Raw genomic sequence first — 25,205 nt, 5'->3', positions numbered from 1 at the left:
TTGGTATTTGTTAAGCGCTTACTATGTGCAGAGCACTGTTCTAAGCGCCGGGGGAGATACAGGGTAATCAGGTTGTCCCCCGTGAGGCTCACAGTCTTAATCCCCATTTTCCAGATGGGGTAACTGAAGCCCAGAGAAGTGAAGTGAGTTGCCCACAGTCCCACAGCTGACGAGTGGCAGAGCCGGGATACGAACCCAAGACCCCTGACTCCCGAACCCGGGCTCTTTCCACTGAGCCACGCTGCTTCGAGGGGGAGGGGAGTATGAGAGCAAGCGAGGCCAAGCGGGTAGAACATGGGCCGGCGAGTCAGAAGGCCACGGATTTGTCCGCTCCACTCCGCTCCACTTGTCTGCTGTGTGACCTTGGGCAAGTCACTTCACTTCTCCGGGCCTCAGTTACCTCATCTGTAAAAGGGGGATTGAGACCGTGAGCCCCACGCGGGACAGGGGCTGTGCCCAACCCGATTAGCTCGAATCCACCCCGGCGCTTAATACAGTGCCCGGCACCTAATTAGCACTTCACAGATACCACAGTTATGCTTATGAGGTATTTTTGAGAGATGAATCAATCGGTCAGTGATATTTACTGAACAATTACTACATACAGAGCACCGTACCAAGCCCGGTACTAAGGAGAGCACAATACAACGGAGTTGGTAGACGCGTTCCCCGCCCTCGGTGAGTTTACGGTCTAGACGACTGGGGTCGGAAGAGTCATCCATTCATTCACCAGTATTTATTGAGCGCTCACTACGTGCAGAGCACTGTACTAAGCGCTTGGAATGGACAAACCGGCAACAGATAGAGACACAGACATAGATAATGAGGCACGGGGAGAGAGTGTCGTTGGGGAGGAGATGGACTATTTCCAACGAAGATACAGCTGAGAAAAAGGAGAGGGTAGTGAAACGGCGAGGTGAGGGTGGGACCGCGGGATCTCTCTGCCCTATTTTAACCGACAGAGTGGTCGGCGAGGTCGTCGGCGTTAGGGAAGGAGGTGCTGAGGTTTCAGACACCCACGGAAGTCTGAAAATCACACGGAACAAGTCCTAGCTTCCTAACGGAGTTCCCCACGATCATTTCGGTTGCCCTTTTCTGGGCCTTCGACGTATCTTACGTAAAACGGGGCAACCAGAACTGCGCCGGTGAAATCGTCGATTTGTGAAGAACTAGTGGCCCGGGAATCTGTGGACTCTGTTTTCCCCAAGTTCTGTTTCGCCAACAAAAGAAGTTGAAAAGAGATATGTCGAGCAAGTATAGATAGCCCCGGGCAAGTCACTTAACTTCTCGGTGACTCAGTTACCTCATCTGTAAAAATGGGGATTCGAAACCTGTTCTCCCTCCTACTCCGACTGTGAGCCTTATGCTGGGCAGGGACTTTGTCCAAACCTGATTAAGCTGTACGTACCCCGTTGCCTAGAACAGCGCTTCACGCAGAGTGTGCGTTCTAATCCCAGCTCTGCCACTTGTCTGCTGCGTGACCTCGGATAAGTCACTTCACTTCTCTATGCCTCAGTTCCCTCATCTGTAAAGTGGGGATTAAGACCGTGAGCCCCACGTGGGACAACCTGATTATCTCGTATCTACCCCAGCGCTTAGAACAGTGCTTGGCATACAGGAAGCACTTAATAAATACCACAATAATAGTAATAAATGAATATCACAAATAAATACCTAAAATACGTATTTAATAATAATAATATATAATGATGGTATATGCTAAGGGCTTACCAAGCACTGTTCTAAGCGAAGAGGTAGATACCAGGTAATCAGGTGGTCACAGTCTTAATCCCTATTTTACAGATGAGGTCACTGAGTCACATAGGAAGTGAAGTGGCTTACCCAAGGTCACACAACTGGCAAGTGGCAAAGGTGGGTAAAACCGAGCCCCTTATCTTCCCTCCCAAATCCTGTCCTCTTCCTGACTCCCCTATCATTGTGGACGCTACGACCATCCTTCCCGTCTCACAGGCCCGCAACCTCGGTGTCATCCTTGACTCCGCTCTCTCATTCGTCCCACACGACCACTCCGTCACCGACGCCTGCCGGTCTCACCTTCACGATATCGCCAAGATCCTCCCTTTCCTCTCCACCCAAATGGCTAACTTACCGGCACAGGCCCTCGTAATATCCCGGCTGGATTACTGCGTCAGCCTGCTCTCTGATCTCCCTTCCTCCCGTCTCCCCCCGCTCCAGTCTGTTCTTCATTCCGCTGCCCGGCTCGTCTTCCTACAGAAACGCTCTGGGCGTGTCACTCCCCTCCTTGAGAACCTCCACTGGTTGCCTATCAGCCTCTGCACTCTTGGCTTCGAAGCTCTCCATCCCCTCGCCCCCTCCTACCTCACCTGCCTTCTCTCTTTCTACCGCCCGCCCCGCACGCTCCGCTCCTCCGCCGCCCGCCTCCTCACCGTCCCCCGTTCACGCCCGTCCCGCCGTCGACCCCCGGCCCGCGTCCTACCGCCGTCCCGGAACGCCCTCCCTCCTCACCTCCGCCAAACTGACTCTCTTCCCCTCTTCGAAGCCCTACTGAGAGCTCACCTCCTCCAGGAGGCCTTCTCAGACGGAGCCCCCTCCTCCCCTCCCCATTCCCCCTCCTCCCTCCCTCTGCTCTACCCCTTCCCCTCCCCACAGCACTTGTGCCTATCTGTATATATTTTTTATTACTCTATTTATTTTGTTAATGATGTGTACATCTCTACGATTCTATTTATCTTGATGGTATTGATGCCAGTCTACTTGTTTCGTTGTGTTCTGTTTTGTTGTCTGTCTCCCCCGCTTAGACCGTGAGCCTGTCGTCGGGCAGCGTTGGCCTCTCTGTGTTGCCGAATTGCACGCTCCAAGCGCTTAGAACAGTGCTCTGCACATAGTAAGCGCTCAATAAATACGATTGAATGTATGAATGAATGAACTGACCGGTGGCAAAGGCAGGATTCGAATCCACCACCTCAGCCTCCCAAACCCGCGCTCTTTCCACTCAGCCGCACACCACTGCCATTTGAGTGGATGAAATCATTAGCATGCAGTGTTGTAGCTACGAAGCGATCCCCCTCGAGTTTGATTTCGACCGTTTCCTCTTAAATGCTTTGGCTCAGTGGAAAAAGCCCGGGCTGGGGAGTCAGAGGTCATGGGTTCTAATCCCGGCTCCGCCGCTCGTCAGCTGGGTGACTTTGGGCAAGTCGCTTCACTTCTCTGGGCCTCAGTGACCTCATCTGTAAAATGGGGATGCAGACTGGGAGCCTCACGTGGGGCAACTTGATTACTCTGTATCTACCCCAGTGCTTAGAACAGTACTCTGCACCTAGTAAGCGCTTGATAAATATGACTGACTGAAAGAAAGCATTTTGTTGTCTGTCTCCCCGCTTCTAGACTGGGAGCCCATGGTTGGACAGGGCTGGTCTCTGGTGCCCAACTGGACCTTCCGAGCGCTTAGTTCAGTGCTCTGCACACGGTCAGCGCTCGATAAATACGACTGAACGAATGAATGAACCCATCTATAATTCTATTCGTGTATCTTCGCGGTATCGAGGCCTGTCTCCTTGTCTTGCTGTCTGTCTCCCCTCTTCTAGACTATGAGCCCGTGGTTGGGCAGGGATGGTCTCTCTCCGGTGTCCAATTGGCCCTTCCGAGCACTTAGTCCAGTGCTCTGCACCTAGTAAGTGCTCAATAAATACAGTTGAACCAATGAATGAACCTGCTTATAATTCTATTTGTGTATCTTGATGGCATTGAGGCCTGTCTCCCTGTTTTGCTGTCTGTCTCCCCCGTTCTAGCCTGTGAGCCCATGGTTGGGCAGGGATGGTCTCTGGTGCCCAAGTGGACCTTCCGAGCGCTTAGCCCAGCGCTCTGCACACAGTCAGCGCTCAATAAATACGGTTGAACGAATGAACCTATTTATAATTCCATTTGTCTATCTTGATGGTATCGAGGCCTGTCTCCTTGTTTTGCTGTCTGTCTCCCCGCTTCTAGCCTGTGAGCCCATGGTTGGGCAGGGATGGTCTCTCTCTGGTGCCCAACTGGACCTTCCGAGCGCTTAGCCCAGCGCTCTGCACACAGTCAGCGCTCAATAAATACGGTTGAACCAGTGAACCTATTTATAATTCCATTTGTCTATCTTGATGGTATCGAGGCCTGTCTCCTTGTTTTGCTGTCTGTCTCCCCGCTTCTAGCCTGTGAGCCCATGCTTGGGCAGGGCTGGTCTCTCTCTGTTGGCCAATTGGGCCTTCCGAGCGCTTAGCCCAGCGCTCTGCACACAGTCAGCGCTCAATAAATACGGTTGAACCAGTGAACCTATTTATAATTCCATTTGTCTATCTTGATGGTATCGAGGCCTGTCTCCTTGTTTTGCTGTCTGTCTCCCCGCTTCTAGCCTGTGAGCCCATGCTTGGGCAGGGCTGGTCTCTCTCTGTTGGCCAATTGGGCCTTCCGAGCGCTTAGGCCAGTGCTCTGCACACAGTCAGCGCTCAATAAATACGGTTGAACGAATGAACCTATTTATAATTCCATTTGTCTATCTTGATGGTATCGAGGCCTGTCTCCTTGTTTTGCTGTCTGTCTCCCCGCTTCTAGCCTGTGAGCCCATGCTTGGGCAGGGCTGGTCTCTCTCTGTTGGCCAATTGGGCCTTCCGAGCGCTTAGGCCAGTGCTCTGCACACAGTCAGCGCTCAATAAATACGGTTGAACGAATGAAAGAACCTATTTATAATTCCATTTGTGTATCTTGATGGTACTGAGGCCTGTCTCCTTGTCTTGCTGTCTGTCTCCCCCCTTCTAGACTAGAGCCCATAGTTGGGCAAGGCTGATCTCTCTCTGTTGGCCAATTGGGTCTTCCGAGGGCTTAGCCCAGCGCTCTGCACACAGTCAGCGCTCAATAAATACGGCCGAACGAACGAATGAACCTATTTATAATTCCATTTGTGTATCTTGATGGTATCGAGGCCTGTCTCCTTGTCTTGCTGTCTCCCCTCTTCTAGACTATGAGCCCATGGTTGGGCAGGGATGTTCTCCGGTGCCCAACTGGACCTTCCGAGCGCTTAGCCCAGCGCTCTGCACACAGTCAGCGCTCAATAAATACGGCTGAACGAATGAATGAACCTATTTATGTATTTGTGTATTGTGTATTTGTGTATCTTGATGGTACTGAGGCCTGTCTCCTTGTCTTGCTGTCTGTCTCCCCCCTTCTAGACTATGAGCCCATGGTTGGGCAGGGATGGTCTCTCTCTGGTGCCCAATTAGGCATTCCGAGCGTTTAGCCCAGTGCTCTGCACCTAGTGTCAGCGCTGAATCAATAGGATGGGATGCGTGAATGAATGAATGAATGAATAAACGAACGAATCCGGGCCCGCGCTCAAGCCCCCCCCGTTGCCTGGCAACAACGCCACGAGAGGGGACACGACGGCGGGCCCCTCTATCGCCCTCCGCAAAACTCTATGGTGCGGACGCCCCTTCCGGCTCCCTCCCGCCGCCGCGCAGGCGCGGACGGGCGCCTTCCCCCCCACAAAGGCGGGCGGCGCAGGCGCGGTGCGGCTCCCCGGGACTCTTTTCGCGCCCCCCCCCTGCGAGCGGGGCAGCGGGGCAGCCGGGCGCCTGCGCCGTGGGGGCGCCCGCGCCGAATTTGGCGCCGCGCGAGGAGGAAGGGGCGGCGGCGGGGGAACGGAAGCCGGGAGGGGATCGGGGGCGCCGGCGCTGGGTGGGGAGCGGAGCGGGGCCGGGGGTGCCGATGTGGTCCCCGGGACGGGAGGCCGAGGTGCCGGCGGCGGGGGAGCCGGCGGGGCTGCTGCCCCCGGAATGGGAGGAGGACGAAGAGCGCATGTCCTTCCTCTTCTCCGCCTTCAAGAGGAGCCGCGAGGTCAACAGCACCGACTGGGACAGCAAAATGGGCTTCTGGGCGCCGCTGGTGCTGAGCCGCAGCCGCCGCCAGGGGGCGGTGCGTCTGCGCCTGCGCGACCTGCAGGAAGCCTTCCAGCGCAAGGGCAGCGTCCCGCTCGGCTTGGCCACCGTGCTGCAGGACCTGCTGCGGTGAGGCGTCCTCCCCATCACCTGTCCGGGCCGGGGGAGACGCCCCTGGACCCACCCCCCCCCCTTCGCTCCTTCGGGAGCGTGGCCCCAGCCCCGACCGTGCGCACAGCACTCATGCATTCGCGTCCCGGGCGCTGACTGTGCGCAGAGCATTCGTTCGGGAGTATGTACTGAGCGCCTCCTGTGGGCACAGCAGTCATTCGTATGGACTGAGCGCTTACCGTGGGCACGGCACTCGTTCATGCGTTCGGGAGTAGGGGACCGAGCGCCTGCTGTGGGCACAGCACTCATTCATTCACGTCCCGAGCGCTGACTATGCGCAGAGCATTCAGGAGTATGTACTGAGCGCTTACTGTGTACAGAGCAAGTCATTCATTTAGTAGCATGTCCTGAGCGCTTACTTAAGGCAGAGCAGTCATTCGGGAGTATGGACTGAGCGCTTCCTGTGGGCAGCGGGAGTATGGACTGAGCGCTTATTGTGGGCACAGCACTCATTCGTTCATTTAGTAGCATGTCCTGAGCGCTTACGATGCGCGGAGCATTCATTCGGGACTGTACTGAGCGCTGACTATGTGCACAGCACTCATTCGCATGGACTGAGCGCTTCCTAAGGGCGCAGCATTCATTCGTTCGGGAGTATGGACTGAGCGCTTCCTAGGGGCACAGCAGTCATTCATTCGGGAGTATGGACTGAGCGCTTACTGTGTGCAGAGCATTCACTCGTTCAGTACTATTTCCTGAGCGCCACGTGCGGAGCGTTCATCCGTATGGACTGAGCGCTTTCTGTGGGCGGAGCGTTCATTCAGCAGTATCTACCGAGCGCTTACTACGCAGAGCGCTGTATTAAGCGCCGGGAACGTCCAGTCGGGCAACAGGTTTTGCAGATGAGGTCACCGAGGCCCGGGGGAGTCAAGCGGCTTGCCCAGGGTCCCGCGGCGGAGGCGGGAGCAGAACCCACGTCCTCCGACTCTCAAGCCCGGGCTCTTTCCACTGAGCCCCGCCGCTTCGCTGCCAAGCGCTTACCGCGTGCCAAGCACTGGTGTAGACGCTGGCGTAGGAAATAATAATCATCATAATGTTGGTATTAAGCGCTTACTACGTGCAGAGCGCCGTTGTAAGCGCCGGGGGAGATACGGGGTCATCGGGTCGTCCCACGGGAGGCTCCCGGTTCATCCCCGTTTTCCAGATGAGGGAACCGGGGCCCAGAGAAGTGAAGTGACTCGGTCCCTCGGCTGACAAGCGGCAGAGCCGGGATTCGAACCCACGACCTCCGACTCCCAAGCCCGGGCTCTTTCCGCTGCGCCCCGCTGCCTCTCTACGCGAGAGTCGGATCGGACACGGCCCCTGTCCCACTTAGGGCTCACGGTCTCGATCCCCATTGGGCAGGTGAGGAAACCGAGGCGCGGAGGACGCGACTCGGCCAGGGTCTCGCGTTAGACGTGGCGGGGCCGGGATTGGAACCGGCGCCCTCCGACTCCCAGGCCCGCGCTGCTTCCCGGTAGAATCGCGCCTCCCGAGCGCTTAGTCCAGCGCTCCGCACGTAGTAAGCGCTCAGTCGATGCTGGCGAACGCGTAGAAGGGCCGTAGGAAACCGAGGCTCCCCCCTCGAGACCGGCAGGTCGTCGTGGGCCCGGGGGGCGTCGGCCGGGTCCGTCGTATCGTGGTCTCCCAGGCGCGCGGCGGGCGCTCAGTAGATAGGATCGATCGATCGAGGGAGAACGCCGCCGGGGCGGGAGGATGGATGGGGCTGACTTGATGGGGGGGGGACCCAGAACTCCCGGGACGCAGATCCGGGGGGGCGGAAGGCCCCCGGAGAAGGGGTTTTATGAGCACTTACTACGCGCCTCTAGCCTGGAAGCCCGTGGGGGGCGGGGAATATGATGATAACGTCGTGTGTTAAGCGCTTACTATGTGCCAAGCACCGTTCCCGGCGCCGGGGGCTTACAGGGTGATCAGGTCGTCCCTCATCGGGCTCACGGTCTTCATCCCCGTTTTACAGATGAGGTGACCGAGGCCCGGAGAAGGGAAGCGACTTGCCCACGGTCACCCGGCCGGCGAGGGGCGGAGCCGGGATCCGATCCCGCGACCTGTGACTCCCCGGCCCGGGCTCCTTCCACCGAGCCCCGCTGAACACGCCTCCCAGCTCGTATACGGTACTCTCCCGGGCTCTTCGTACAGCGCCCTGCACGCGGGAAGCGCCCGGTAAATGCGAGCGATTGGCGTGCCGGCGTGGCTCGGGGGGCCGGCGGTCATGGGTTCGAATCCCGGCCCCTCGTCAGCTGTGGGACTGCGGGCGAGTCGCTTCACTCCTCTGCGCCTCGGTGACCTCGTCCGGAAAACGGGGGTGGAGCTGGCGAGCCTCACGTGGGACCACCCGATGACCCCCGTGTCTCCCCCGGCGCTTAGAACGGTGCTGTGCACGTAGTAAGCGCTCAACAAGTGCCAACATTATTATTACGGGCCGGGCTCTGGGCTGAGGACCGGGGTAGATGCGAGATGATGAGGCCGGACGCGTTCCCCGTCCCCGCGGATTGACGGCTTCCCGCAGACAGGCGGGTCCCCGCGTGCGGGGGAGCGGACGGGCCCCGGCCGGACTCGCCGTCCGCGATGGGATTGCGGAGCGGAGGGTGGGAGCGTCGAGAGGGGGGCTGAGTGGCCCGCGGACCGCGAGAGGACGGAGAGCGCGTGTGGAAGGCCGGTGGAGAGTAGGTTTTCCCGCAGAGATGGGCCCGTTTTCGGCATTCGGGCCGGAATGGGCTTTCCGGGTCTCGGCCGAGTGGACCGATGGAAAGGGCGGCGACTTGGGAATCGAGGGACTCGGGTTAATAATAATAATAATAACGATAATGTTGGGTATTTGTAAGCCCTCACTATGTGCCGAGCGCTGTTCTGAGCGCTGGGGTACACACGAGGGAATCGGGTTGTCCCACGTAGGGCTCACGGTCTTAATCCCCGTTTTACAGATGAGGTCACCGAGGCACCGAGAAGTTAAGTGACTCGCCCAAAGCCACCCGGCTGCCAAGTGGCCGAGCCGGGATTCGAACCCATGGCCCCTGACTCCAAAGCCCCTGCCCTTTCCACAGAGCCACGCCGCTTCTCTAATTCCGACTCTGCCGTAGGCCTGCTGTGTGACCTGGGGCAGATCACTTAGCCTCTTCGAGCCTCGGTTTCCTCATCTCTACAGTGGGGAATGAATACTTGTTCTCCCTCCCCCCCCCGAGCGCCAGATGCGGGCAAGGGAGCGACCGATCTGCTTCTCACCCCGGCACTCGATATAGTCAATCGGTCGTGTTTATCGAGCGTCTGCCGCGCGCGGATTACTGTGCCGAGCGCTTGGGAGGGTCCGGTGTCACAGAGGCGAAGCCCGGGACCTGGTAAATGCTGAGTAAATGCCACTCTTATCATTATCTTCATCGTCCTCGGCGCTGGACTGCTGGGAAACCTAGAAGGAAGGTTGTCTTGGGGATCGAAAAATCTCCAATCCGCCGCCTCCCCCGAGCCTTCCCCCAGAGGCGATGCCGATTGCGTCGCCCCTGACTTTATGAAAGATCTTTGCTCGGCCGGGCAGGGGTCTGCGGCGGGAAAGTGTTTCCGTTCATTCCGCCAAAGCGGGATGACCCGAGCCGGGGAAGCCAACGCGGAGAGAAAGCTGACTCCAACATCTCCTTGATCGTCCCGGACCGATTCAGCGGGAGCTCTCCGTCCGCCCCCTCCACGCTCAGGAGCGGTGCCGCCCGGGGGAGAGAGCGTGGGCCCCGGGAGGCGGAGGACCTGGGTTCTAGTGCCTCTTCCGCTAGGGCTACGCCCACCCCGGTCATCTTCGTCTACCCTAGTGTCGGTTCAGTGTTCGGCACGCGGCGGGCACCTCAGAGACTCCGCTGTTCTTAACCTCCGCCCGTGATCGCGAAGCGGGTGGGTCGCCCCACCGGCCCGTCAGCCGTCGGTGCTTACCGAGCGCTTACTCCGGGCAGGCGACTGGAGAAAGAGCTCCGGAGAGCGCGACGTAACGGAAGCGCGCGCGTCTCCTCCCCACGAGCGCGGCGATCCTCGCCGTCCGGCCGAGCGCGGGAAGCTCCGGGGGCCGTGAATTTCAACGAGACGTTCCCTCAGAACCCCGGGGGGCGGTCCCTTTTGGTATTTAAGGGACCGTCTGCGTCTCCGGCAGGCGAGGACAACGCTCGGGGAGCTCGAGGGCCGCGGCCCCGCCGGGCGTCGCTGACGTGCCCGCTTCCTTCTCTTTCCTTAGCCGGGGAGAGTGTGCAGCGGGAGTCTGACTTCATGGCGAGCGTGGACAGCAGCTGGATCTCCTGGGGGGTGGGGGGTCTTCCTGCTGAAGCCCCTCAAGTGGACTCTGTCAATGATACTGGGGGACAACAAGGGTCCCCCGCAAGAGGAGGGTCCTGGTGGCCGTGGAGCTGCTTAAGGTGGGTGCGAGGGAGCGGAGCGACGGGGGCCGGGGGGGGCCGCGGACGTTCGGCGGCCTTGAGACCCGGCGTCGTCGGGGTGTTTTTACGTGGCGCCGGAGCCGTCGACTGCGGGGGCGTGTCTGCGCGCGCGGGCGTGGGGGCGGGGGGGGGGGGAGCCCGTCTTCGTATCGGGGTGGGTCTCTTAGGATGCCCCGGAGTTTGGTTCCCTCGTGACCCGAACTTCCTCTTATTCCTCAGAACGCCCTTGTTTGAGGATGAGGGTTGAGTGGATTAAAGATGAATCCGAGGAGTCACCACCACGTTGTCCGAGGACAGGACGCCCAGTCACACGCGTCACGGGGATGGGTGGGGCTCCTCGGGTTGGCTCCTCGCGGAAGCCGACGGCCTCATCCCGTTTATTTCGCGCTTTCGGAAGCCTTTGAAAGTCTTTGCAAACAAAATATTGGATTCTTCTCCTCGACGTTATCGAAGGCTTTCCCTAGGTCCTCCTTTCCTGTCCCCCCACTCCCTTCCGCCCCGTCGTGGCGCTTGGATCTGTACCTTTCATTCGCCGTCCCCCCTCGGCCCCCCAGCGCTCACGTGCGTATCCGTAGTTTGCCGATATTCGTGTCCGTCTCGCCCTTAGACCGTGAGCTTGTTCGGGGCAGGGGATGCGTCCACCGACGGTATTTTACTGTGTTCCCCCGACCTCCGTGGAAAGCCCTAAGAACGGTCCACTCCCATTTTCTAGGTCAGGGAAGAGGCCCGGTGGTCGACGTACCCCTCGCCCTTTATTGTCACCACGGGTGTAGCTACCTCGGGCTGACCTCGGGCAGAATTTTCCGCCGAGTTCTCTGAACCGTGTTAAACGGCTCACCCAGAAGTCACGGCGGATCTTTACCGGGCCCATCCCCCCGCCTGCCGCATCCCGGGACCCGCATCCTTCAGCCTGGGCGGCTCGCCGGTTGCCAAGACCGAGCTCAGGGCCCGTAAGCGTGCCCCTTGTCTCCCGGCAGGAGAAGGCAGAGGAGGCGTATCGTCTGTATCAGAACTCCCCGCTCTCCTCCCACCCCGTGGTGGCCCTGTCCGAGCTGAGCACGCTCTGTGCAAGTTCCTGTCCGGATGAGAGGACTTTCTATCTGCTGCTGCTCCAGCTGCAGAAGGAGAAGAGAGTCACCGTCCTGGAACAGAACGGCGAGAAGGTATGAAGGGGGGGGGGGGGGAACCCGCCCGGATTCGGGGAGGGGGCGAGGGCAGGGGCGGCGATCACACTCTCGTCTCCCGCAGATTGTGAAGTTCGCCCGCGGTCTGCATGCCAAGGTCTCCCCGGTAAACGATGTGGACGTGGGGGTGTATCAGCTGATGCAGAGCGAGCGGCTGCTGTCACGCAAAGTGGAGTCCTTGTCCCAGGAAGCCGAGAGGTAACCCTTTGCCCCGGTGCTCAAGTGAGAACCTCCCCGGTGCTGGGCGAGTCCTCGCCGTGTGGCCTGGCTTCTGATCCTGCCTCCGCCACCTGTCTGCTCTGTGCCACCTCGGGCGAGTGACTTCGGTTCTCTGGGCCTCAGTTACCTCAACTGTCGAATGGGGATTAAGCCTCTGGGCCCCGTATGGAACGGGCCTGTGTCCGACCTGATTAGCTCGTGTCTCCCCCAGTAGTAGTAAGGGCTTAATAAAGAATATCGGTATTATTGCGATTAGCGTCGGGGGCCCTGGCCCGGGGCGGGTGAAGGTACCTGAGGCACCCTGGCCTTCGCGCGGTGGCCTGAGCCCGCGGGGCTCCACCCAGGAGAAGCGTCGTGATACAGTGGATAGAGCATGGGCTCTCAGGAGGTCACGGGTCCTAATCCCGGATCCTCCACTTGCCTGCCGGGCGACCTTAGGCAGATCACTTGACTTCTCTGGGCCTCAGTTACCTCCTCCGTACAGTGAGGATTGAGACTGTGAGCCCCACGTGGGGCGGGGACTTGGTACGGTGCCTGGCACGTAGTGAGCGCTTAACAAATACCATAATTATCATTATTATTATGATTATCTCGCACGCTCCCACGTTCTCCCTCCGGTGGGTCCCCTTACCCCGGCCGTCTGTCTCACAGGTGTAAGGAAGATGCCCGACAGGCCTGCCGAGCCGGGAAGAAGCAGTTGGTGAGTTCTCAGGCCCTGAATCGGATGCGCTGCCCTGGAGATGGGAGGAGACGTCTCGCCCGCTCGCGAGGAACGAGCTCAGTCGGGCCCCTTTGGCAATTTAGGAACGGGAGGCTTAGTTCTCGGTTCTCTCTTCTGCCCCTGCTCTTTGCAAATAATTTGGGTTTGCCCATCACCCCGACCCCTGTTACGTTGTAGACTTGAGGGCGGGGGCGTGACTCCCCACTCACTGGACTCTCCCACGTGGTCAGTACCGTTCCCTGCGCGCAGTAAGAGCTCCGTAAATATCGTTAATCGTGAGCCCCTTGAATGCCAGGAACTTGTCTTTGCCATCTGTTGGATGCTTCCAGATGCTTAGCACAGAGCTCTGCGCCCAGTAGGCGCTCAGTAAACACCACCGATCTATCGTAGAGGCTCTCTCTCCCCTGGTCCTCGTGCCACATCGTGAGCATCAGGCTGCGGTTCTGGTCCTCCGTTGTTTAGGCGCTGAGGTGTCTAAAGTCCAAGCAGCGGACAGAGAAGCGCATCGAGGCGTTGCATGCCAAGCTGGACACAGTTCAAGGAATCCTGGATCGGATCTACGCGTCCCAGACAGATCAGATGGTGATGCGTTCCTCCGCGGCCCGTTTCAGCTCCGCTCCTCCCCTCGCCCCTCTTTTCTCCCTACCACCGCCGGCTCCTTCTCCGCCGCTAGCCGAGCCACATTCCTCCGTTCTCTTCCGAATCTTCTCTCTCTCTCTCTCTCTCCCCCTATGCCCGGTTAGGGTGTCGGGCTTGGGGTAGAAGGGTAGTCGGAACCAGAAAGATCTAGTGCCCCGATCTCGTCTGCCTCGCCGCCGACCCCTTTCCCAGGTCCTCCCCTTCGGCCGGAGCCCCCTCCCCCTCCGTAGACGGACATCTGATATTTGCCCCCACCACGGCGCTTACGTACATATCTTTAAATTATATGTTATCGATTATTTATTCGTATTAGCGCCCGTCTGCTCCTCTAGACCGTAAACCCGTTACGGGTAGGGAACGTGTCCGCTACTTGTGTCGTACTCTCCCGAGCGTTTAGGACAGCGCTCTGCGCTCGGGAAATACCCTCGATCGGAGGGATTGTTCCCCGGGTATCGGGCGGGGGCGCCGAAACGTCTCTGCTTGATCTCGGTCAGGTTTTCAACGCCTATCAGGCCGGCGTGGGAGCGCTGAAACTGTCTATGAGAGACGTCACCGTGGAGAAGGCGGAGAGCCTGGTGGATCAGATTCAAGAGGTACGCGGAGGGGGTGGAACGAGGACTGTAAAAAAAAACAAAAAACCAAAAACCGTCCCGGGGCCTGGCGTCCTGTTCCTAGAGATCCCCCCGGGTCCCGTCCCACCCCTACCCTGCCAGCTCCCTGCCCTCCCCGCTCTCCGGACCCGGAGGTCGGTCCGGAGCCGGAGCTGCCGTGATCACCATCGCGGAGCTTGGGGCTCCCGCGGCGTGCACAGGCCTTGTCCTTTTCCCTCAACAGCTGTGCGACACCCAGGACGAAGTGGTGCAAACCCTGGCAGGAGTGGGAATCAACGGCTTGGGTGAGTGCCGGAAGACACACTTGCTCACTTGGCCCTCCTCCCTCCGCTCGGTCGATCGGTCGGATTCTTCCCTCACGCCCTTCCCTTGCAGCAGCAGCGGCGGCAGCAGCAGAGCTGGTCCTGCGAATAAGAATGACAGTGATGGTGTCCGTCAAGCGCTTACCGCTTGTCGGGCGCTGTTCTAAGCACTAGGGTAGATAGCGGGGAATCAGGTAGGGGCCCAGACCCCAGTCTTAAATCCCCGTCTGACAGATGAGGCAACTGAGGCGCAGTTACCTTAAGTGACTCGCCCGAGGTCACCCAGCAGAGAGATGGCAGAGCTGGGATTAGAACCTAGGTCCTCTGACTCCTTCGCCCTTGTTCTCTCCACCAGGCCACACTGTCCTGCCCTTCTAGATCTTTGCAGCGCAGGAGTTAGAGGTTACTGCCGGAGAGCTGAGCCCCAGAAGCCCAAAAGCGGTCATCTCAGGGAGCTTCCTCTGTCTCTGCTAGGTCCCCCGTCATCGCTTATTCCCAGATTCACTTCGGAGGGAGAGCAGGGCCAAGTCTCTGGAGCTGTGCCACTCTGCCGGGCTGAGAGAGCCCCGGGATTCAGAGAGCGGGAATTCCCCTCCCAGGGCTCGAGGCGCCACGTGGGAAGCGTGTTCCGCGGAATGCCACCGCCTCTTCCCTCCCTTACTGAGAGGGAAAGCGGCGCGTCTTAGCGGAAAGAGCCCGGGCCTGGGAGTCAGAGCACCCGGGTTCTGATCGTGGCTCTGCCACTTACCTGCTCTGTAGTCGAGTCACCTCTGTGCCTCGGTTGCCTCATCTGCAAAACGGGGATCCCGTGCTCGCTCCTACTGAGAATGTGAGCCCCCATGTGGGTCCCGATCATCTTGTATCGGCGCCGAGCCCGGCGTCTGACACGTGGTAAGCGTTTGACAGACAGCACGGTATTATTACCGCTGCTGTCGTCGTCGGGGCTTGGGAGGCGGCGTCCTGGGGTCCCGGCTTTCCCGGGGATGGGTTTGTACTCCCACCCTCTTCCCCATCTAGATACTGACAGTGAAGAATTGGAGAAGGAACTGGACATCCTCCTCCTCCAGGACGCCACCAAAGAACCCCCGGACCTGCCCGACGTCCCCCACAAGCCGCTTCCCCCTGCCGCCCTGCCTCTCCCCAACATCTCCGACGCCGAGTTGGAAGCCGAGCTGGAGGAGCTGTCCCTGCAGGGGGGAGGTGCGGCGCCGTGACTGCGGGGGCGGGGGCAGCTTGGCTCCTGGCTGTGTGAATCCTCTTAGGGGGGCTTCCGTCGAAGATATGGGGGAGCCCCCGATTGGGAGGGCGGGCTGGGGAGGGGGGAAGGGGAACGGTTCAGAGGCATCCAGAGTAGTGGCTGGGGGACAAGAGGGGGCAGAGCTAGCTGGATGCGCCCCACCGTTGCTTTAGGGGCGCGAGATGGGGACGAACTCCCTCTTCCCTCCAGTCTCTTACCTCTCTTTCTCTCCCCCTTCTCTCTCTTTCTCCCCCTCTCCTCCCCCCCCCTCCCCCCTTCTCGCGCTCTGTCTCTCCTGTTTCCTCTGCAGATTTGGTGCCAAGCAGCCCGTCACCCAAGAGGTTCCTGGAACCGACTCTCTAATGCCCTCCCAGGACCCTCAGTGAATGAGAGACCCATGCGTATGTGTGTGTGTACATATTTATTTAAAAAAGAAACTCTCCAGAATTTTGGAGGGAAGAGACTGCTCGGTCGCAGCGGCCGCGGCCGCCACTTGCTCCGGGACGGAAGTCGTTTCAGGAAGCGACGCTCCGAAAGCCCTGCTCCTGGCCGGTGTCGCGGACCTCTCCGTCTGCTCATCTTTCTAGTGCCGCAATCTATACTGTCTGTGTTTGACTTATTGTCCCATATAGCCTTGCAGGCCTTGCCACTGGCCACTTAGGTTTGTCTTCACCCACCGACTCCCGTGAGGAGCCGGTCCCCGGCCAGCCGAGGTAAGAGACCCGCGGCCTTTCCGGATGGAAGACGGGTTTTCGCCTCGGAGGCTCGAGGCGTCGGTCTCGCCGACGCCCGGGGCCCCGAGCTCCGTCGGGCGTCTTCGCGCCGCCCCGCCCGGGTTTCGGCCGAGGGGGAGCGGCGGGCCTCGGCCGGGTCGTGCTCGTGGGATGTCGCCGCCGTCACTTCGGGGGGCCGAGGGGAAGGCGGTTGCCCGCGTTTCCTCCGTCTTCCTCCGTGGTGTCACCGCACCCAGTGGAGTGGCTCTCCCGGGCCCGGCCCGCTCAGCGGACGCGACTGCTGCCGCCTCATCTCTCCCCCCTCGCCGTGGGGAGAGGACCGCTCGGCCTTCGAGACGGGGAGCTTTAGGGTCCCGGGAAGGCCGACGTCGCTTCGCGCGTTCCCCTCGTCGCCGTGAAGTGCTTTCCCGCCGCCTCTGGGGTTAAACCGGCCAGCTGACGCTCGGCGAGGGAAAGTTCGTTGCTTAGATTTCAAAAGCATCTCCCCTTGGAGGCCTCTGCTCCAGCGGGGGAGCTGGGCCAGCCAGTGCAATAGAGGCAGGGTTGCCGGGGCCGGCTGAAATACCGGCGTCGGCCTCCGCTTCCCTCCCCCCCCCCCCCCCCCGGTCGATCACCACGTCCGCTGCCCGCTGGAGCCCCACCTGGCCCCCGCGTTCCCGCCTCCGCCCCTCGGTTAATCCGTCGGGCTGGAGCCGGGGTCGGGTCGGGGTCCGAACGAGCGAGTACCGGGAAGACGACTGCCACGTTGCCACTTAGGCCGCGAAAGCACAAGGATCCTTTCCTGAAGATTTTCACCTTTATCCCACCCGCCGCGGGGCCTCAGGACGCGAGAGGAAGGGGGAGGGGGCAGAGTCCGCTCCGGGGCAGGAGGGGAAATCTGCCGGATTTCTCTCCTTCGCTGCCTGGTCAACGGAAGAGTTGGGGTGAAGAGAAACGATCACTGACTTTTTTTTTTTTTCTTTTCTATCCGGTGTATAATTAAAAAAAAAATGAAGATCCTAGTTTATGCCTCGTCATTTTCGGTTTGATCTTTCCAGTGTCCTCTATCCCCTACCTTCCCCCAGCCCGGGTTGTTTAGCTGGAGGCGTGTATCACGGAGGAGTGCGAGTATGGACGTAAACCTTCATCTCACTGATCCTATTCTGGAAGGCAGGAGTCTTCCTTCTCTAGAGTCCTAGAAGGCTCGGGGCTGCTGGAGACTGCTCTCAGGGTTTTCCCTGAAGCGTCTCCATGACCGACCCTTCCTCGCTCCAGCCTCCCTTAGGTTGTCGGCTCCTTGAGGCGAGGGGCAGAGTTTTCAATTTCACGCGCCGCCAGCCGAGTACTACGCCGCGCGGGCACTTAGAAACTCTGGAGTCAGCGGACCGCCCCCTCTCCCGACCCTGATGCATCCGTCTCCCCCGTCGTCACATGGGGGGCGTCCGCTGAGGTCGAAGCTCCGTTAGCTGCTGTTCTGGCCCAGGTAGCTTCTTGCCGCTGCCGCCCTCGTCGGCTCCCTGGCGCGCTTTCCGAACGGCGCCCCGATACACCCGGCAGAGGCCCCAGATCCAGGGAGCTGGTGGCGGGACCCGGTTTGTCATCTCCTGGGGCCGTTCCGCTTCTTACTGGGTTCCACCTCGTTGCCTCAGGAGCAAACAGCTCCTGCCGCCCGCGATGCCTGTGTTTGCTAATGGCGCTCGGTCCTGTCCCGGGGCTAAGCAGCGGTAGTTATTGCTGGCCTTTATTAAATTGGAATTGCTGTGGTTTACCTCGCCGACCCCACCGTGACCCTTCAGTGCCCCACCCCGCTCCCGTCTGCCCATTCCAGTCCTCCCAGCTCATCTCTCTCCCTTCCGTCACTCCCAGCTTTCCTCCCCGCCCCATCCCTGGAATCCCTCTGCCCCCGTGCCGCCCCTCGTCCTCCCTCCCCCGCGGCCCTTCGTTCCTCTCCCCCTGCTCCGGCATCGCCTCGCTCCCGTCCGACCCTCGCCCCTCACGCTGTCCCCTCCCTCGCCCGCTCCACGGCTGCTGCTAAGTGTGGCCTGTGGAACCCCCGCTCCATCGTGGGGAAGCTCCCCTTCCTCCTTTATCTGTTCCTGTCTCGGTCACTCCTCCGCCTCGCCGTTAATGTTGGTATTTTCATTTAATGTTGGCGTTTAGTAAGCTCTAACTACGTGTAAAGTACTGTTCTAAGCGCTGGGGGGAATACAAGGGGATCAGGTTGTCCCTCGTGGGGCTCACGGTCTTCATCCCCATTTTACAGTTGAGGGAACTGAGGCCCAGAGAAGCGAAGTGACTTGCCCACAGTCACACCGCTGCCAAGTGGCGGAGCCGGGATTCGAACCCATGACCTCTGACTCCCGAGCCCGGGCTCTCTATTACTATTGCTTCTCTATTACTGAAACCTGGCTCTCCAGAGAAGCGGCGTGGCTCAGTGGAAAGAGCGCGGCCTTGGGAGTCAGATGTCACGGGTGCTAATCCCGGCTCCGCCCCTCGTCAGCTGTGAGACCTTGGGCAAGTCACTTAACTTCTCTGTGCCTCAGTTACCTCGTCTGTAGAATGAGGATTAAAACTGGGAGCCCCACGCGGGACAACCTGATCACCTTGTGTCCCCCAGCGCTTAGAACAGTGCTTTGCACAGAGTAAGCGCTTAACAAATGCCACAATTTATTTTATTTATTTCTCTGACATGGTCTCCCCTACTGTCCACTCCAGAGGTGGCCTCATCTCTCCCATTTCTTCTCTTTTCACCCTGGGCCTCTTTTCTGGCCTCTAACGGGGATATGTGCAGCGTGGCTCAGTGGAAAGAGCCCGGGCTTTGGAGTCAGAAGTCATGGGTTCGAATCCCGGCTCTGCCACTCGTCAGCCGGGTGACTGTGGGCAAGCCACTTCACTTCTCGGTGCCTCAGTTACCTCATCTGTAAAATGGGGATTCACTGTGAGCCCCATGTGGGGCAACCTGATGACCCTGTATCTCCCCCAGTGCTAAGAACAGTGCCCTGCACATAGTAAGCGCTTAACCGATACCAACATTATTACATGTGGATCGTAAACGTTAAAAGACGCATCCGCTTTCGTCAAGCCGAAGCGTCTTGTAATTTTGCTCGGTCGAATATCTCAGGAGAGAGGTCACTGCACTTCTGTGCCCAAGTGGAAATGCAATCAAAGCAAGCAAAGGAGAAAACGATCAAGTCAGAGAGATTAACGGTGAGAGATAAAAAAAAAAAAAAGGAAGCTGGCAATCAAAACAATCACGGGGAAGCTAGGACGGTCAAAGACACGCACGACACACGCACACTTTTTTCCTTTTTTAGAGATTCCCCCCCCCGTATTTTTCTGACTCCCTGCTGTGGCTCTACAGAAACACTACCCAAGGGCGGGTGATGATTACTGTTTTCGGGTCGTTTTTATCTTACGAAGGTCTCGTAAGTTTTTCTCGATTTCTGAAGTGCAATCGCGTCGCGTAGAACTAGAATAGACCATCTCATTTATACCGGCTGAAGGGGATTCAAAGATTCAGAACATCACAACAGACTCTTCAGTTTCTACTAGTCACCGAAGGGTTGCGTGAAGTACGGTGATTTTTAGTACGATAGACCAGCCAAGTCATGGAGATTCTATAACGTAAGTCCAGGAGACAAAATAATAATCGTGGTATTCGTTAAGTACTTAGTACAGTGCCAGGCACTGTACTCTGGGGTCTGGGAGTCAGAAGGATGTGGGTTCTGATCCCAGTTCTGCCACTTAATCTGCTCTGTAACCTTGGGCAAGTCACTGAACTTCTCTGCGCCTCGGTTATCCCATCTGTAAACCGGGGATAAGGACCGAGTCCCATATAATAATAACCGTGGTATTTGTTAAGCGCTTACGAGGTAAGTGCCAGGCACCGTACTAAGCGCCGGGGTGGATACGAGCAACGCGGGTCGGACACATCCCCGGCCCACCCGTTAAAACCCATAACCTTCTGACTCCTAGGCCCACGTTCTACCCGCTACACCGTGCTGCTTCTCAAAGCCCTGCTTTATAGAGAGAAAGAGCCCGGGCTTGAGAGTCAGAGGTCACGGGTTCGAATCCCCGCTCCGCCGCTTGTCAGCTGTGTGACTGTGGGCAAGTCGCTTTACTTCTCTGGGCCTCAGTTCCCTCATCCGTAAAATGGGGATTAAAGACTGTGAGCCTCATGTGGGACAACCTGATGACCCTCTATCTACCCCGGCGCTTAGAGCAGTGCTCTGCACATAGTAAGCGCTTAACAAATAACATTATTATTAGTTTGAGGGGACTCTAACTATATAAATGGGCACTCACAGAGGCAATTTTATTAAGATGCAGTCTGTTTCACCTCCAAGTCATCTGTCCGCGTATCCAAACCGTAACCTAGACAGCCTGATGGTAACCTAGGACGCTCTGTGTTCAACAGCAGCCCAGGCCTTTTCTATCTGACTGCTCAACGGAGTCCTCACTGTCCCTAAGCCTTCCATCCCAGCCCTTAGAACAATGTTTGGCACATAGTAGGCACTTAACAAATATTATTACGATTGCCCCAGAGGGGCTAAACCCCAAACCGCAAGGCCCTGCGGAGAAGCAGCGTGGCTTAGAGAAGCAGCGTGGCGCAGTGGAAAGAGCACGGGCTTTGGAGTCAGGGCTCATGAGTTCGAATCCCAGCTCTGCCACCTGTCAGCTGTGTGACTGTGGGCAAGTCACTTAACTTCTCTGTGCCTCAGTTCCCTCATCTGTAAAATGGGGATGAAGACTGTGAGCCCCACGTGGGACAACCTGCTTCCCCTGTGTCTACCCCAGCGCTTAGAACAGTGCTCGGCACATAGTAAGCGCTTAACAAATACCAACATTATTATTATTATTATAGAGGATAAAGCAGGGGTCTGGGAGTCAGAAGGATGTGGGTTCTAATCCCATTACTGCCACTTATCTGCTCTGTAAGCTTGGGCAAGTCACTTAACTTCTCAGTGCCTCGGTTATCCCACCCGTAAACCGGGGATTAGGACCGAGTCCCATGTAATAATGATTATGGTATTTGTTAAGCGCTTACGAGGTAAGTGCCAAGCACGGTACTAAGCGCCGGGGTGGATACGAGCAACTCGGGTCGGACACATCCCCTGTCCCACGCGGGGCTCACGGTCCCAGTGCTCGGTCTCAAACCTCCCTTTACAGATGAGGCACAGAGAAGCGAAGCGATCTGCCCAAGGTCACACAGCCGACAACTGGCAGAACTGGGATTAGAACCCACGAACTTCTGACTCCCAGATATGGGACATGGACTGTGTTCAACCTGATTAGCTTGTGCGCACCCCAGCACTTAGTACGGTGGCTGGCACGTGGTAAGCGCTTAACCAATACGAGGGAAAAATAAAAAGACCGGTCCCCAGATTTCTACAATTACTACAGCACTAAGCATCCGCAGAGCACTTTCTTAGAAGGATCAGACGCTCTTTAATGTCTTGTTACTTTGCCAAGTTACTTTCTTCCACGAGCCTTTCCTGGAATATGGAGAGAAATAGCATAAAGAAAGGAAAGGGACAGAGCCGCCGTGGCGGTGAGTGGGATGCTTAAGCCATAGGGAAAATCGCCCCGGTGTTAATCCGTGCCACGGAGCACCTCGTTCTTGGCGACGCCGGTTCGGCCCCGCCACCGAAATGGGTCGTACATCCGTGTGCGTCGCTGAGAAACACCACTAGAATGTCTGAAGTCTAATCGGATCGTTGGATGGATCGATAGTATTCATCGAACACCTTTCGCGGGCACGGTACCGTGCCAACTGCTTGGGAGAGTACAGTAGAATTAGCGGACGTGATCCCCGCGCGCCAGAATTTTACAGTCTAGCGGGGGGGACGGACATTGTCTCTCCGTCGTCCACGTCCGGCCTCCGGCCTGGAAGCCCTCCCTCCCCTGATCTGACAGACCCCCACTTTCCCCGGCTTCAGCGCCTCCATGAAGGCATTTTTCTTCCGAGAGGCCTTCCCAGACCAAGCCCCACTTTTCCTCATCTCCCACCCTCTTCTGCATCTCCCCTAAGCCCCACTTCTCCTCCTCTCCCACTCTCTTCTGCATCACCCTGACTTGCTCCCTTTATTCTTCCCCCCTCCCAGCCCCAAAGCACTTCTGTATATAGCTGGAGGAGAAGGAGGAGGAGGAGGAGCAGGAGGAGTGAGGGGGGAGAGAGAGGGAGTGGAAGGAGAAGAGGAGGAGAAGGAGGAAGCAGCGGCTCCTGGGGACGGCTACTGCCTCCAGCCTCGGAGGAGAGAGCGGCGAGTTCTCTCTGGGATCGGGATCGGGATCGGGATCGGGATCGGGACGATCCCGAATCGGGGCGGCCGCTGGCGGCTGTCACTGGGAGCCGCGGGCTGCCCGCGGGAATGTACGAGGACAACTCGGGCTGGGAAGGAACCACCGAGGACCCCTCCAGCCGCCCCTCCTCTCCTCCTTCTTCTCCTCTCCCTCTCCTCCTCCTTCTCCTCTTCTTCCTCTTTCTCCTTCTCTTCCTCCTCCTCCTTCTCCTCCCCCTCCTCGTTCTCCTCCTCCTCCTCATTTTCTCCCTCCTCCACTTCTTCCTCCTCTTCCCCCTCCTCATTTTCTTCCTCCTTTTCTTCCTCCCTTTTTTCCTCCTCCTCCTCCTCATTTTCTTCTCCTCTTCTTCCTCCCTTTTTCCCTCCTCCTCCTCCTCTTCCTTCCCCTTCTCCTTCTCCTCCTTCTCATTTTCTTCCTCCTCCTTTTCTTCCTCCCTTTTTTCCTCCTCCTCATTTTCTTCTCCTCTTCTTCCTCCCTTTTTTTCTCCTCCTCCTCATTTTCTTTCTCCTCTTCTTCCTCCGCTTCCTCCTCCCCTTTCTCCTTCTTCTCCTCCTCCTCCTTTTCCTTCCCCTTCTCCTTCCCCTCCTCCTTCTGCATCTCTTCCTCCTCCTCCTCATTTTCTTCCCCTCCTCTTCCTTCCCCTCCTCCTTCTGCTCCTCTTCCTCCTCCTCTCCTCCTCCTCCACCTCCTCCTCCTCAGCCTCCCGCTGCGGGGTCGCTAGGAACGGGGGTGGGGAGAAGGGGGTGGGGATGGACCCCCTGAGGGGTCTGACCACTGCTCTCCTCTCCCTCCTCATCCTGTCCACGCTGCTGGGCAATGCCCTGGTGTGCGCCGCCGTGCTGCGCTTCCGCCACTTGCGCTCCAAGGTGACCAACGTCTTCGTCTTCTCGCTGGCCGTCTCGGACCTCCTGGTGGCCCTGCTGGTGATGCCTTGGAGGGCGGCAGCCCAGGCCGCGGGCTACTGGCCCTTCGGGGCCTTCTGCGACGTCTGGGTGGCCTTCGACATCACGTGCTCCACGGCCTCCATCCTGCACCTCTGCCTCATCAGCCTGGACCGTTACTGGGCCATCTCCAGCCCCTTTCGGTACGAGCGTCGGATGACCCGGGCCGCGGCCCTGGCGACCATTGGGGTGGCCTGGCTGCTGTCCCTCCTCATCTCCTTTATCCCCGTCCGGCTACGCTGGCACCGGGCCGGCGAGCGGCTCCGCCCCGCGGGAGGCGAAGGCGCCAACGGCACCGTCCGGGCCGAGAACTGCGACGCCAGCCTGAACCGAACCTACGCCGTGTCCTCCTCGCTGGTCAGCTTCTACATCCCCGTGGTGGTCATGGTGGTGACCTACGGCCGGATCTACCGGATCGCCCACCACCAGCTGCGCAGGATCTCGGCCCTGGAGCGGGCCGGGGGGCTGGGGAGGGGCGGTGCGTTTGGGGCGCCCCTTCCCACGACTCTCTCCTCCCCTCGGAGCTCCTTGCGCAAGGAGACCAAAGTGCTGAAGACCCTGTCCGTCATCGTGGGGGTCTTCGTGGGCTGCTGGCTCCCTTTCTTCGTCCTCAACTGCCTGGTACCCTTCTGCCCTCTGGGCCCGGCGGGGCGACCCCCCTGCGTCAGCGAGACCACCTTCAGCGTCTTCGTGTGGTGCGGCTGGGCCAACTCGGCCCTCAACCCGGTCGTCTACGCTTTCAATGGCGAGTTCCGGCGGGCCTTCGCCTCCGTCCTGGGCCGCGGCCCATGCGCCGGTCCTTCCCGGGCCGCGGTGGAGACGCTCGACTTGAGCGACCAGCTGGTGTCCTACCGCCGGGACACCGGGACCCGCCCCAAGGAGCCGGCGGCGACGGCGGCCGAGGACCGCCCGGCCTTGTCTCTGGACAAGATCACCCCCTTCGCCCCCGGTGGGCTTGAGTGAGTGGGGGGCGAGCTGCAAGAGGGACGGAGACTCGGCTTAGCGCAGAAGAGAGGGCTCCCTCTGGGTCGTGGGAAGGGGTGGTGGTCGGGGGGACCTCGTCGCCTCTACCGGTCGGGGGTCCGTGGGGAAATTCCACTGAAACTGTGTGTCTGAGCCCCTTGGAAATGACCGATTCGGCTCGTCTGGCTCATCTTCCCCCCCCGACGGGCCGTCTGCGTGGTGGAACGGCGGAGCGTTTATCCACCCGCCCCCTCCGGCCTGGTTAACGACCGATGCTGCCGACGCTACTGGGGTGGAGGGGAGAGGGGAGACAAAGCTGACCGTGTCGGGGGGAGGGCAGAGGGAGGAGGAGAGGGGCGAAGAGCGTGAAAAACCTCCTGAGTCTCATCACGATGAACCTCTAGTGTTCCAAAGAGCTCACCTCCTCCTTGAGAGCTCACCTCCTCCAGGAGGCCTCTGCTCCTCCTCCCCTCCCCATTCCCCTTTCCCCTCCCCACGGCACTGTGCATGCTTGCACGTATTATTTATTGCTCTATTTATTTTGTTAAGGATGCGTACGTATCTATGATTCCATTTATCTTGATGATATTTACACCACATTACTTGTTTTGTTTTGTTCTTTTTTGTTGTCTGTCTCCCCCATTTAGACCGCGAGCCTGCCGTTGGGCAGGGATCGTCTCTATCTGTTGCCGATTTGTCCATTCCAAGCGCTTAGTACAGTGCTCTGCACATAGTAGGTGCTCAATAAATGCGATCGAATGAATATCTTCCCTATCAATCAAAGGTATTTATTGAACCTGGGCTGTGTGCCTAGCACTGTACTAAGCGATTAGGAGAGTAGAATAGAGTGGTAGACACTACCCCTGCCCTTTAAAATCTTACAATCTAGTGGTGGGACTTTCTAGTGCGTAGC

The 25,205-nt window shown here is 58.6% G+C and overlaps 2 protein-coding genes across 2 annotated transcripts; both read left to right on the top strand.

The window, feature by feature from the left end:
* Nucleotides 1-5,667: 5,667 nt before the first annotated feature.
* CHMP7 (charged multivesicular body protein 7) lies at nucleotides 5,668-17,107 on the top strand. The gene is given in 12 exon segments (XM_029066241.2): nucleotides 5,668-6,021; nucleotides 10,269-10,331; nucleotides 10,333-10,410; nucleotides 10,412-10,438; nucleotides 11,437-11,622; nucleotides 11,708-11,841; nucleotides 12,514-12,562; nucleotides 13,046-13,165; nucleotides 13,717-13,815; nucleotides 14,057-14,117; nucleotides 15,153-15,335; nucleotides 15,683-17,107. Coding segments are annotated over 12 exon segments (1,359 nt in total). The 5' UTR covers nucleotides 5,668-5,715; the 3' UTR covers nucleotides 15,736-17,107.
* A 6,030-nt stretch (nucleotides 17,108-23,137) lies between these two features.
* Nucleotides 23,138-24,868, top strand: LOC114812185 (D(1B) dopamine receptor-like; the record flags this gene model as incomplete). Its single annotated transcript, XM_029065924.1, has 2 exons — nucleotides 23,138-24,217; nucleotides 24,842-24,868. Coding segments are annotated over exons 1-2 (1,107 nt in total), but the record flags the coding sequence as incomplete, so codon positions are not given.
* Nucleotides 24,869-25,205: the final 337 nt, after the last annotated feature.

This window comes from Ornithorhynchus anatinus, chromosome 5 (assembly GCF_004115215.2).
Source record: "Ornithorhynchus anatinus isolate Pmale09 chromosome 5, mOrnAna1.pri.v4, whole genome shotgun sequence".
In the NCBI taxonomy this organism is placed as follows: Eukaryota; Metazoa; Chordata; class Mammalia; order Monotremata; family Ornithorhynchidae; genus Ornithorhynchus; species Ornithorhynchus anatinus.
Note: the sequence above shows the minus strand (reverse complement) of the source record. Positions and strands in the feature narration are given on the sequence as shown.